Source organism: Plutella xylostella, chromosome 18 (assembly GCF_932276165.1).
Source record: "Plutella xylostella chromosome 18, ilPluXylo3.1, whole genome shotgun sequence".
NCBI lineage: Eukaryota > Metazoa > Arthropoda > Insecta > Lepidoptera > Plutellidae > Plutella > Plutella xylostella.
In genome coordinates this window covers 3215904-3229645 of record NC_063998.1, presented here as the reverse complement: position 1 = coordinate 3229645, position 13742 = coordinate 3215904, and the positions used below count along the sequence as shown (strand labels likewise).

Below are 13742 nucleotides of genomic sequence, written 5' to 3'. Positions count from 1 at the left end.
CGCCATGGCCGAAATCGGTCGGATCAATCATCATCATCATCACTTATTTAAATCTGTTCTTTGGAATCTCAGCTGTCCCGTGGTATAATTGAAATTTAGATGCTTACGATAAGTATGTTAAAAGATACAAAAACGGTGATACCCATTTTTTTGGGATTCAACTATTTAAGATTCACCCCCTTACCGAATTAACAGACGATCATCGTATTTACGTCATAAAATCACAAGATAATCGGTAAAGTGTAGTGAACGGTACCATACCTGAGTCTGAAGACGTGCCTCTTCTTGGTGTAGTTGGCGGCGACCTCGACGGCAGCCCCGGTGAGGTCGAGCGGCGCCTCCGCGCGCCAGCACTGCTCGGGGCTGGCCGAGTACGCCTTCTGGTCCTTGTAGAACGACATGCGCCCGCCTTTGGCTACCACGTACACTTTGTCCCAGGATCTAAGGTAAAAAAGGTTGCACTTTAGTGTGTCAATTGGAATTATAATGCAGTGCAAATTAACACATCAAGTACAATATGACAGGCTAGAGCGCAGCGTGCCAAGGCGCAGCGCTAATGTTGATCGTATATATTTTCAATGCAGCCCGATGTAGTGACTTTTCTGCTTCCCTACCAATAAATTTCTGAGTAAATATGCTCAACCTCAATTACAAAAACATTTTTTGTTAGTTTACGCTCGAAATATGTATTTTACAAATTATGGTCTCCAGGTAGTTTGTTTCTCTATAGTAGGTATATAATATGTTCCATGGTAACGTAGATTAATAATATAATTTCAAATTCAGATTATTTATCTATTACATAACATAACAAACCTGTTGGAAGCTCTCTTAGCGGCGGACTCCCATTCGTGTTTGCGGACCAAAGTGCCTTCTACGCCCTCGTCTTCGCCACCCGGACTTGCACCTTCTATACATAGACATAAAGGTTAGTATCCGTTGCAGTGTTGGTGGAACACTACTAGTAAGAACAAAAAATATATCTAACTTTGTAAAAAAACTGTGTGTATACTTATTATGTAACATGAATTAAGATTTTTTTAAATGCCGATAAATGATTGAGATTAGCGTGAAATTTATGATATCTATTATATTTTTCCAGGATTAAAATCTATTTTAGTGCATTGTTTACATTCATTTTACGGCACAAAAGTATAAAAAGACAAATTAATGAAAGCAATCGGTTTGATACGTTATCTTATCAATTTTATCAACTTAATAAATAACCTTTTCTCCTATTATGTACTTATTTTTAAATAATCATAATCTGTCTGATAAATAGGAAAGATCATATCTATTGTACCTAATTAAAGTTGTATTTGAAGAGCATGGCTTTATACTCGCCAGTCTTGTAGGAATAAAAGCCACATACACGAACATATATTTTATTTTATTGTTTAAAATCAAAAACCATGCGCTAACACATTTGCACAAACAAAGCAATAAGTAGGTTGGTCGACAGCAATGGACGATTTTTTTAATTTCTTTCTATTTCAACATTTTTAGGGTAAAGTTAAAATTATCTGAAGGTATACTGTATAAATTTTGTTGTTAAAAATTATCTGTAGTTATTACCAGTATTACCTATTATGGTATGAGATTTCTACTAGATAGGTGGGAAAAAATTGTATATCCTAAACCACAACCTTCTTTCCACTCTTTTGAGTACAAAAATTTAAATTATGCGCCCGATTTTCCTCTACAGGACATCACAGTCAGTCTTAACTCATCTAAAATTAAACCTTCTAACCAATTAATACCTAATAACTTTTTTACCCCTACCCCATTGCGGTCAACCTCCCGTCCTAGCCATACCTTCGTCATCACTGTGATGCGATCCGGCGATGAGCTTCTTGGCGGTCTTCCATCTGAAGCTTCTGAACGGCGACTTGCTTCGAGACCGGGACTTGATCTTACCCGTGCTGGGCGGGCTCGATATACTCGTGCTTGGACCAGCTAAGGTAACGCGGGACGAGAAACAAAATAATAATCAAAGCAACACAAAAAAACAAAATGGCGGCGGCAACATAAGCGTAAAACCATGCCGTTGGTAAAAGGTGGTGTTGGAACACAAAAACACAGACGTTAGGTCACATGCAAACAGAGGACAGGTTGCAGGCTACATGTCTATTCTACTAGGCATTTACTACAGACAATTAAGTTAAAGTTATTCGACAGTTTTACCCGTGGAAGGTTAAAGTTGTAGTAGGAATGAATTTTTGTTCCATTCTTAATACAACTGTATCTCCACAAAAAACTAGCGTCCATATTCTACATCCAATCGGCATAATGTATCACTCAAAATACGGTTACGCTACGAAACAATCAGTAACAAAGCCCAACAATAGCAAACTAATCTAGCCATCGATCGATACAATCATTCTATCAGTGTAACCAGGTGTAACTTCATTAATTTGTTTTTGCAACAATACTATCAGCAATAGATAATAAATTACACTACAAAAATGCAAGTCAACTGCGGCAAACTACAGATTGGACATAGAAAACGGTGTAGAAGCCATTAAGTATTACCTGTTATGTATTAGTGTGTCTAATCTACTTACTAGAGAGGCGTGCGGGCTTGGCCGGTGTCTGCTTTGACGTAGAGGGCGCCACCGCAGCGAGCTCTGCATGCAAACTACGTGCTTAACTACATGTTTATAAGGACTAAGTGCTTTTAGTTACGTGCACATGTTGGAAACTTTATTGGAATTACTTTGCGATGTCTTATTAGGTGTGTTTTGAGGATATCAGATTCTCTGCGCTCAGACGAATCTTACAGAATTTCATAGATAAATTTATGTTAGTCATCATCAACAATGCAATATTTTATTCCAAAACAATTACCAACATTCACGACGGATTACACAAGTCTAATAAAAAAATCAAATCAATAAAATATCATGCCACATTCTTCTGAATATACAGAATGTTATTCAATTAGTGATAGAAAAGATGTACCTAGTCAAATTTGCCCAAAATACTGAAATCGACATCTTTGATATTGGCTCTATCCATCACTGATAAAATTGCACCCTGTATAGTAACATCATGCTATAGGTTTCACAGCAAAGTGGTTTGTGTACGAATTCTACTATAATAAAATATCATAGGATTTTAGTTTTAATGTAAACATATTATTAGTAGGTAGATATCATACGAGTATTTATAATGATTTGGGTTAAAATGTGTAAGCACAATTATATCAATGGAATAAAAACAATTAAAAAAAGGTTTAAAGAAAAACATATAGCAAATTAAGGCCATGCATAAATATAGATAAAGCAATAGACATAAGCGATATAACTTCATACCTACCTTGACAGGTTCGGCTTGAGAGTAGAAATACAGACGAAGAGCACACACAAGCAAATACAGACTATATACTTCTTACAATAGAGCGTAATTTGATAGGAAGTTGCTACAGACAGATTATGTTAATTTGTACACTGCGAAGATAATACAAGCTTAGCTTGAAACGTAAATATTAATTTTGAAACTCAAGATTTTTTAATCTTCAATTTAAACCGAGGATGTTTATTTAATTCGTTTTAAAAAAGCGACAATCTTATTTAATTTATTTCTCCATGGTACGAACGCAGTTCCAATTTTATTAATATAGAAAACTTAAAGATATCAGATGGTGCCTAAAGTACATAAGTACTGTGTTATGATTTCATAATGTACATCCACCACATGGAATGATATTTAATTGAAACCCACATCCTTAATTTAAATTTAAAAGACTGTGAAATAGAAGATTGAAATGAAAATGATAATGATAAGTATCAAACCATCACCTATATTAGCTTTGTGACTTACACATAAAATGTTCTAACGAAGAAATACGGGAGAAATATAATTATAGTTCTATATATTTTTCCAGTATTTTTGAAAGAAGCTACAAACAATATGAGAATTTTGCTATAACAACTTAAATTTAGTAAAGAATATGATGATGAATAATGAGCTGTAGTGAAAATTTGAAGTAAGTAGCTGATGATGTGACATAATAAAATAAATATAGAGCAAGATTGAATGAAGAGATACTAATCTAATGTTTAAAACCAGCACCGATTGTAAAGTGTGCTAAAGAAAAGTAATACTGTGCTTAATGTATAACAGAAACCGACCCCAACTACATATAAAACTGCTTTATAAATAACGAAAATAGGTGCATAACAATAGCCGAATTATCTACACAATTCTACAGCTCTAGTACGTTTTGCTATATAACCCAACTAAATAACGAAGACGGCATATAAACTATGATACGGCTATGCAAGTGCCTTCTACAACCTGTCGGGTTATTCACACTGTGTAGATTTGTATATTTGTCAACGATTTTGGGATAGTTTACACTTATTAGTGTATTTTATAAGATGTGTCGAGTATTTAAATACAGTGCATAATTAAACATCTGCATGTCCAATAATGGGTTATAGGCATAGACTTACCCCCTTATTCATAGAGAAGTTACAATACGTTTTAACTAATAAATTGTTTTGTCCCTCTCCGACAAAGAACAATTTGTTTCTTGACAGAGAGGGACAAAACAGTTTATTAGTTAAAACGTATTGTAACTTTTCTATGAATAAGGGGGTTAGTATATACTAGCGTATAGACGAACTGACAGCTCGATAAAACGTGACCAATTTTGGTTTTTCAGTGTGTGCATTAGCTAGTGATGTACCTTTCTTTACTTTGGAGGACCATCGATAAGTTATTGAAGTTCGATGTTCGACCCTTGGAGAGTTGTTCCATAGACTGTTGTTGTCCAGATTATAATTTTGACATAGTGTAAAAAAATGCATAAATAAAAATAAAAACACTTTTTTCATCGCTCCTTATTTTATTGACTTTTAAACAGAACAATCTTAGATATATCAGCTGTCTGACCCATAATTACAGGCTCTGCCTCGGATGGCCGTGTCTGAGATGTTCCCACATATTTATTTATTTAACTGGTTTATTACAGTTTCGTTTCCTAAATTATGAAGTTTACATTCATTCTTAAGTCGAATTGCTGCAAATGGTAGAGTTCTTCTTTGGATTCTAACCAACGCGTCCAACTTATTTCAACCACTTTCGGCTTATTATAATATCTATAGAGGGAATCTGTTGGACAAATTATAGAAAATAATTAGTTTATGTATTTGTTAAAAGATGTGCCTTGCCCTGACTTATTTTTATAGCTAACATTCAAGATAAAATATCGATAATGATATCGATTAATTTGAGTCAATCCCTAGCGTACATGTAAAATAAATTGATGAAAAATATATCCACTAAAATCTTGTAAATTATTAACAAATGGACTTCCACATACACAAAATATGAAAGTAAACAACAGCATTGGCATTATTTTATATTTAATACAGGATAAAAGACAAGTTTTAACCAAAAATATACGCGTCATAGCAGTGATGACGATTTTGGTATTTACCTGTGAAATGTGCAATTTTCAGGATTATTTCTATGATAAACGCCACAATCACTCGCAGAAGATGTTACCATTGTTGAATACAATTAGATTTACTGAAAATAAACCACGATGTACACAAAAAATCCAAAATACTAAGGTGTTGATTTTCCGCGTGCTGAATTGTGACGCTCTGTCATTCAAAACCAGTCACAGTTTCATTGGACTCGCTATCCTTTTCTATCTTGCCAAATTTCCGTAAGGGATTTTCTTCTCCCTCGCTCGCTTTGTTCGTCTATACGCTAGTATATACTAAGTCTATGGTTATAGGCGTGAGTTCTATATGGGTACACACACTCTGTAAGTTTTTTTCGTTGACAACCAAATCTAGTTACCCCCTACATAGGCAAGTGCAATCAACTCCAATTACCACGTACTTATCAACCCTGGACCTTTTAAAATTCCTGTATTTTAACTAACAGGACCACAGATTTTAAGATTAAGATTGAAAGAATAAGATAGAAATAGGCTAATCTTTTCTGGTCCACTTTGAAAACTCTTTGCCCCCTGAACGGCAATGATATGCAAATAGAGGAAACATAAAACTGATTGATCATCTGCTCTCTGTTCTTTATCTGTTTGCACCCTTACACAAGTAGCTTCTTCAATTTCTATTGCCAGTGTAAATACCGTCAAATAACTAAGTAGCACGCAAGCACGTGGTATATTGGAGCCGAGTGTACACACACACAGGGTACAGTAAGCGCACAGTTACCTGGCTGCGAGTGCGGTCGCTCTTGCGCCTTCTCCGGCGCTTTGGTGGAGCTTCTCCTGACCACTACAAGGGTGCATGTGTGGACAACACGATCGTAAGTTAACCACGCCCCTCAAGTCTTATTGGTCGGTACGGAATGGGGCGTTACGTGCGTCGGCCAATGACGTTCGAGCTTTTGGGTTTTGAGGTTAGTTCGAGTGAATTATAGTTTGATGGGAACTATTCTCAGATTTTGCTAAAGTGAAAATAGATACTAATGATAATGATTCAATGAGATAAATATATTTTAAGCGATTAAACGTTTGGCTAGTATAGTCATTGGCCGACGTAGTAAGTAATAACAATAACAAGGGGTATGGTATAATGTAACAAATACACGTAAAGCTGCGTTGCATATGCTTTAGCCTTGGAGGCTTTGTCGCAGTGCAAAACGTGCCGTAACCTCACAGTTATAAAGTAGGAAATCCCTCGCCATATAATCCTAAACCATGAATAGATAATAATTGCTATAGTATTCGTGTTATTGCAGTATGCAAGCATGGCTGACACCCTTTCAGGTGAAAGTTAGTGGTAATTTATTACTTTTTGTATGGAAAATTATCTTTATCCGAGTGCTAGAAGACATTACTCATGCGTGCTTACAATGCAATCTGTGGAACGAATGTGGTTAATTTGGAAATATCTTCATACTCTGTGTTTTTGATACTGAACTGTTTTTGGGATATTTAAATTTGTAGATCAAATTATTATAATTTATCAATTTATAAATTGAATTTTGATTAATGGCACTTCTGATGTTCATTAGACCAGTTTTTGTTATTGTCGTTTCGGCAAACACAATCAAAATAAAATCCAGAATATCAAAACTGCCATCTTTGAATAAACGTAGGCTATGCTAGCGAGAAAAATATCCACCAATAGCAGAGGCCAAAGAATAAACCTCCTAACACCTCTATTAGCTTTTATTTCCCTCGCACACCACCCACATCTATAACCTGGGCAGATAAACCTGGAACCAGCTTAACTTGACACATATTCAGGCTTCAAGACCCCATATGAGTCCTAACTAAGGGTCAAGTCAACTATATACCAGCTCAGGCCGTTTTGATCAGCATGCGGATTTGATCACGCACGCGGGATTGCCGCGCACGCGTTCATACAAGTTTTCATTGTCACACGTGGAATATATACGCGAGACGCGGTAAATCCAGTGTGCGTGATGAAATCGGCATGCTGTTAAAAACAGCCCTAGCTGGTAGCCAACTGTGGGTCTTGAACACTGGTTTTGTGTCAAGAGCCTAAGGCTATCTTCCCGGCTTATCTACCCGGATCATGTAGATATCTCTCTCTCTCTCTCAATCTCAACAGTCACCCGTACCCCCCAACCCTCAACGTACCCTGCGGCTGCTGTTCAGGCGAGGCGGCTCGGTCCACGGCGTCTTGAGCCGCCGCCGCCGCCGCCTCAGCCGCCTCTCGCTCGCGCTTCTCTCGTTCGGCGGCTTCTGCTAGCTCCTGGCGGCGCTTCATCTCTTTCACTTCGAACTGGAATGGGAGGTGGGTGGGTTGAGATGGGTTTTTGAAGACCATAATAAATAAGGTATTTTTGGGAATAGATTGTTAGAAGAAGAATATTTATTTATATTTCCCAATTTTCTTTTTAGAATAGAATAGAATAAATATTCTTTATTTGTACACAAAAACATGGACAAAATTTTCAAAAAACTTAATCTAACACATTATGTACAAATGGCGGCCTTATCGCTTAAAGCGATTTCTTCCAGGCAATTTTTAAATAGGTACGTTCGCTGAAAATAGTCAAAGGCTTCAGAGACCTACATCCGATGATAACGATAAAAACAACAGCTGGTCGAGAAGCCAAAAACTAGACTGGCACACTAGTAGACACCGTAATTTTACCAAAACGGCAACTGCACAAGTTTTATTTATAAATGAGGATTCCGAGGACATATTTGATGCAAGAGCCCAATGGCGGCCGAGCGATTTAGCTCGCACCAATAGCGTCGCGCAGTTTTGAAAAATTCCACTTCTTATTGGCCTCAGGCTCAGGTCCCTAACCCTCCCAAATCTAGTAGCAACTCACAGTGGTGAGGCGGGTGAGCGCGCTGAACCGGTCCTCCTGCGCCGCGGCGCTCTTCTCGAACGCCTCGTGCTTCTTGATGAGGCTCTCCACCTCGTCGATGGTGTGGCCCAGCTCCTGCGACTTGAGGTACGGCTGTTGGGCGATCAGCCACGCCTCGGCCACGGCCGCGTCGCGCGCGAACTGGTAGACTTCCAGGACTGTGGAGGGAAAGGGTGGATTAGAATGATATTTCATTTGTTTTTGGTAATCTATTGTGTTCCACAGCAGGGCAAACTACCATGTATGAACACATTATTACAAAAATAAAGCATGGCAGACTAATCTATTTTCAGGTGTTTGCCTAGCTTCATGCTATTGTATGTATATACATGTATTTACTGGCGTAGATATAAAATGATAGCTATATGCTCTGCCTAGTTTGAGATCGGATGGTCGTTTGTAGAGCACAACTGTATTGTATTTTCTCGGACGTACTTTCGAACCCCATTTGTAGATAGACCTAGAAGCTAGAATTTTAACTATTATTAGTACTAAATACTTACTAAGCTGCAGATTCTCCCATCTCTCTTCCCAGCGGCGCAGCAGTGCATTCCTGTTATTAGTCAAGGCCACAAGCTTCTCCTTGATATCCGCCGAGGCGTAGTGTTGACGGGACAAGAGTTCTTTCCCCAGGTTGATGCAGGATGAGAAGTTGTCCTCTCACAGACCATAGACATCGCTTAATTTAACATACAATCGGCTCCGGCCAACTGCCATTGTGTATCGATAGTGATGACTTTTTTAGCTTTGACAGAGCCAAAAAAAGGTTTTTTTTGGGATTTCGTTTTTACACAGAAGTTGACTCTGTCTGTCTACTAAATTCTACTATATTTATAGGTACTCACTAAGCTGCAGATTCTCCCATCTCTCCTCCCAACGGCGCAGTAAAGCATTCCTGTTGTTAGTCAACGCCACAAGCTTCTCCTTGATATCCGCCGAGGCGTAGTGTTGACGAGACAACAGTTCTTTGCCCAGGTTGATGCAGGATGAGAAGTTGTCTTCGCGGGTGTCGATCTCGGCTTTTAGGGACTGGTGGTTGTTCATTAGCAGCTCCACGCCGCTCACGTCTCTGTTGGATGGAGGGTGTGTGGTTAGAAATATGTAGTTTTTAAAGTGTATAAATGTTTAATGTTACAATAAGTGTAACATTAAACATTACAATAAGTGTACAATAAGTACAATAAGTGTAAGTAATCCAAAAGGCTAGAGGGAGTTTCCACTGTCAAAGAAGTGGAACCTATATGAGTGATTATACGAGCTGCAGTACGACACGAGTTTGCGCGACTAAAACTCTTACTAGATCTTCAAGTACCACCTAAATTTCCTCCTGAAAAAAAATATATGTATATTTTTATGTGTGGACCAGTAAACGGTTTGTAAAACAACGGATTGCAAATGGACAACAGCTTTTATATTAAAAAATAAAACTTAAAAAGCTTAAAACTCACAGATACAACTGCCCTATTTACTGCACTGTTTCAAGTACCTATCTAACAAATAAATAAACCACAAAAACACAACAAACCTCGGCTTCTCATTAGTATTCATCTGCCTCACAACATCGTCCATCCAAATCGTCAGCGTGCGGACTTTGTTCAGGAACTTGTACAAGTCATCGGCGTCCTCCAACTTGGCCTTGCGAGCGGAGCAGGCGGTTTGCAGGGCGTCCCACGCCTGTCGTACTTCGCCGCAGCGGCGGGAGATCTCGGCGGCTTTGTCGCCGGCGTAGGAGGCGCCGAGGCGGTCGCACTCGGATGTTATGGCTTCCACCTGGTGGGGTGAAGGGTTTTGTTTAGTGTGTGTGTGTGGGGGGGTTGATAGGATTGATTGGTGATGAGATTTAGATTTTCGGTAGTTACATTGTGGAAACCATGTATATTATTTTTGAGCAGGATTCCGTACGATTTATACATAAATTGCTAAGAATCAATCCCCTATAATGGACCAGTAGAGTCAATTAAAGGGGATTGCATAGAAGCTTATTTATATCGGCGAATAGAATCAAACAATCTTCAAAACTTTTAATTTAGCTGTTCTTAATTGTCCCTTTTTTACCCTTACACATAACTGTGTATATTAACTCTTTAACCAGGTTCAAAATCTAACCTGCAGCTGCAGAGTAGTCAGGTCCTGCATGAAGGTGGTATGTTTCCTCTGCAGAGCGCCGACACTCAGTGCGTCTCTTCCCAACTCCTCGCTGACGCCTCGTGCCTTCTCGTTCACTCGTTGTAAGGCGTCCTTGCAGTCGTGGAAGTATTTGTGGAGCTCACGGGAGGCTGCTAGCATCTGTAAGAGAGAATAGAGGGTTAAAATACAATTGTAAATTGTTTTATTGCACAGTACACCGGCAAAGTGGTAGTAAGCCAGCTCAAACTGGACCTTACACTCGTAAAAAATATTGAATTCGCTACTATTCTGTTCTATTTTATAAAAACCCGTTTAATAGTCGTCAAACACGGATAGCAGTTTCTTTACAGTTACTGCAAACTCAATAAAAACGCCACAGATGGCAAAAAAGGTGCTCTTTTCACACCATAAGTCACAGTATTTAGTTACCTGGGTCCTGGTCTCAATCAGCTCTAGCAGATCCTGCCAGGTCTCCCTAAGCCCTTCCTTCTACTGGGCGATGGTGGCATTGTCCGAGTGGCCCAAGGCTATCATCTGGTCTCATTTAAAAGCCACGGATGGCAAAAAAGGTGCTCTTTTCATACCGTAAGTAATCGTAATCATTTCAACATACCTGGGTCCTAGTTTCAATGAGCTCCAGCAGATCTTGCCAGGTCTCTTTAAGCCCTTCCTTCCACTGCGCTATAGTAGCATTGTCTGAGTGCCCCATGGCTATCATCTGGTCTTACTAAAAACGCCACGGATGGCTAAAAAAGGTGCTCTTTTCATACCGTAAGTTATCGTACCTGAGTCCTAGTTTCAATGAGCTCCAGCAGATCCTGCCAGGTCTCCTTAAGCCCTTCCTTCCACTGCGCTATAGTAGCATTATCCGAGTGTCCCATGGCTATCATCTGGTCTTATTAAAAACGGATGGCTAAAAAAAGGTGCTCTTTTCACACCATAAGTTATAGTATTTAGTTACCTGAGTCCTAGTTTCGATGAGCTCCAGCAGATCCTGCCAGGTCTCTTTAAGCCCTTCCTTCCACTGGGCGATGGTGGCATTGTCCGAGTGTCCCATGGCGATCATCTGGTCTGCTATGCGCTCGGCGGTGGCCACTCGTTCTGAACCCACGGCTTGAGTCTCGCGAGCGAACTCCTTGAAGCGTTCCCAGAGGAGCTGTGGGAGAAATTTGGGGGTTAGTATTGGGTTTGTGTGTGTTTGGAGGTGGTTGTTGGGAAATAAAGGGGCTATTTTTGCAGTTTCAGTATATTTAGGAGTAATTTTTGGCAATGATAAATTATACAGTAGGTACATGTACAGAGATAAAAATTTACAAAGGGCATTTTTCTAGCATTGGAGCATTGCAAAACTCACGGTGATATAAAGACATAAAACGGAGTAATAAAATCTGCTTTTACAAATTACGGGTTCAACAGCTACCCTATACCTCTCGCTGGAACAGATTCCGACAATGAGAACGTCAACAAGCTACACGCGACTCACAGTGACATGGTCGTAGTCCTGCCCCAGCTCGTGGCTCGAGGCCACCAGCTCGCGCTCCGTGATCCACTGCTCCAGGTCGTCGACCTCTCTGGACAGCTGGAACAGGCGTAGAGCCTCGTCTAGCTTGGCGCGACGCTCGCCCGCCAAGTCCTTGAGGCCGGCGTAGAGTTTGTCCACTTGCGATTGCTTCACGGAGATTTGTTCGCTGTGGAGAGAAAAGGATGATTAGAAATTATCAAATGTTCAAGAGGGATTTAAAGTAAAAATAATGATGCATTGATCAATATCGACATAAGCCTTGAAAGACAGAGCAGAGAGTGTTTAAAATGAAAAAGACTCAAAATTGTATACCGAAGTATACAGGGTGTTGAAAAACGGTATATACTACCCTTTTTGAAACACGCTGTATAATACCGAAAGTTTGAAACACTCACCTCAGCGAATGGTTGCCGGCGCTCAAATGGCGGACAATATTTTCGTTTTGTGTTGGTAATATTCTGATGCGCTGTTAAATGTACTACATTATTGCAGACGGTGCCACTAGTCTTTTCCGTTTAGCAGTAATTTGGTACTTTTCTCACTGGAACTTTTTATTATTGCGAGTGTACTATGATCAGCTATTCTTTAACCAAAATCTTCAAAGAAGCACTCACCTCAGCAGATGGTTGCTGGCAGTGAGGTGGCGGACCGTAATACATACCATAATATGATCAACTAATTAACCAGTGTCTTGTCTGTTATCGACGTCGATAAACACATTTAATGCAATCGCAGCGCCCGACTAAAGTCGAATCGCGATATAGTGTCCTTCATCTACGTAGACAACAGACCCGTGCATCGATGACTGCAATCACCCAGCACTAACCTCAGCGGATGGTTGCCGGCAGTCAGCTGGCGGACCGTGTCGCCGTGTTCACTAAACACTGACCTCAGCGGATGGTTGCCGGCAGTCAGGTGGCGGACCGTGTCGCCGAGCGCGCGGATGGTGTGCGCGTAGTCCTCCACGCCCTGCTCCAGGATCTCGTGCTTCTTCATCAGGTTCTGCGCAGAGATCTCGTCCTGGGGGGATTTGATGTAAATATGGTTAATGGAAGGAGTATTGAGGCCTATCGACAACTTCGAACGAAGAAATATACAGGTATGAATTAGTGTCAATTGAAATGAGTTCGCAGAATCTAACATAGAATGTGAAAAATATTGGTGACATGTAGGTGATGTAGGCTCGATATTTGGGCAATTTCCCTTTCCGCCTGGGTAATCTTGTAATTTTTGGGAGAATTTTATTGTTGTCAATTTATCTTCTACTAAAACACTTGAGATACGAATGTTCTAGGCCACCGTCTCAATTTTAGACTGTACACAATATGTATAACAATAACAATAAGAAACAAACAAAGACCCTTTTTCGGAGAGTAGGTAGGTAGTTTATGAAAAACGAAGTTCATCAGATTTTTTTGTATTTATATGATGAATAAAAGCTTTATCTTTGATAGACTTTAAAGATTTAAACTTTAAAACTTAGATGACTTTACAGACTTTGACTTTAGACTATAAGTAATAACATTAATCAGTAACCCTCACCTTCCCTCTCTCCTCAACCATCATGTACAGCTCCTGCTCTGACATCCACGCCTCGGCCTCGTTGGCGTCGAACAAGTACTGCTGGGCTTGCTCCCATTGGGCTAAGTTCGTCTTGCGCTTCTCGATGGCATCTGTAGGTGGACGGGGGTGTTTAGAAAGGGTTTAATGGATTTAAACATAAATTAATTAATTTGATTAGTGCGGAAGCATACGG

The 13742-nt window shown here is 39.7% G+C and overlaps 1 protein-coding gene across 2 annotated transcripts in view; it reads right to left on the bottom strand.

The window, feature by feature from the left end:
- LOC105388846 (spectrin beta chain) overlaps nt 1–13742 on the bottom strand; it is a 42790-nt gene that overhangs the window by 3054 nt on the left and 25994 nt on the right. Inside the window, exons 19-33 of one of the 2 annotated variants that reach the window (XM_048627454.1) lie at nt 13529–13659; nt 12876–13006; nt 11948–12152; nt 11531–11620; nt 11250–11354; nt 10444–10623; nt 9863–10107; nt 9183–9406; nt 8299–8495; nt 7595–7739; nt 6198–6260; nt 2565–2627; nt 1816–1956; nt 817–910; nt 262–441 (exon numbers count right to left, since the gene is read on the bottom strand). In XM_048627454.1, the coding sequence (XP_048483411.1) occupies nt 262–441; nt 817–910; nt 1816–1956; nt 2565–2627; nt 6198–6260; nt 7595–7739; nt 8299–8495; nt 9183–9406; nt 9863–10107; nt 10444–10623; nt 11250–11354; nt 11531–11620; nt 11948–12152; nt 12876–13006; nt 13529–13659 (2194 nt within the window). Of the gene's footprint in view, nt 1–261; nt 442–816; nt 911–1815; nt 1957–2564; nt 2628–6197; nt 6261–7594; nt 7740–8298; nt 8496–9182; nt 9407–9862; nt 10108–10443; nt 10624–11249; nt 11355–11425; nt 11621–11947; nt 12153–12875; nt 13007–13528; nt 13660–13742 lie in introns of both variants that reach the window. The other variant, XM_048627455.1, reaches the window with a different exon arrangement.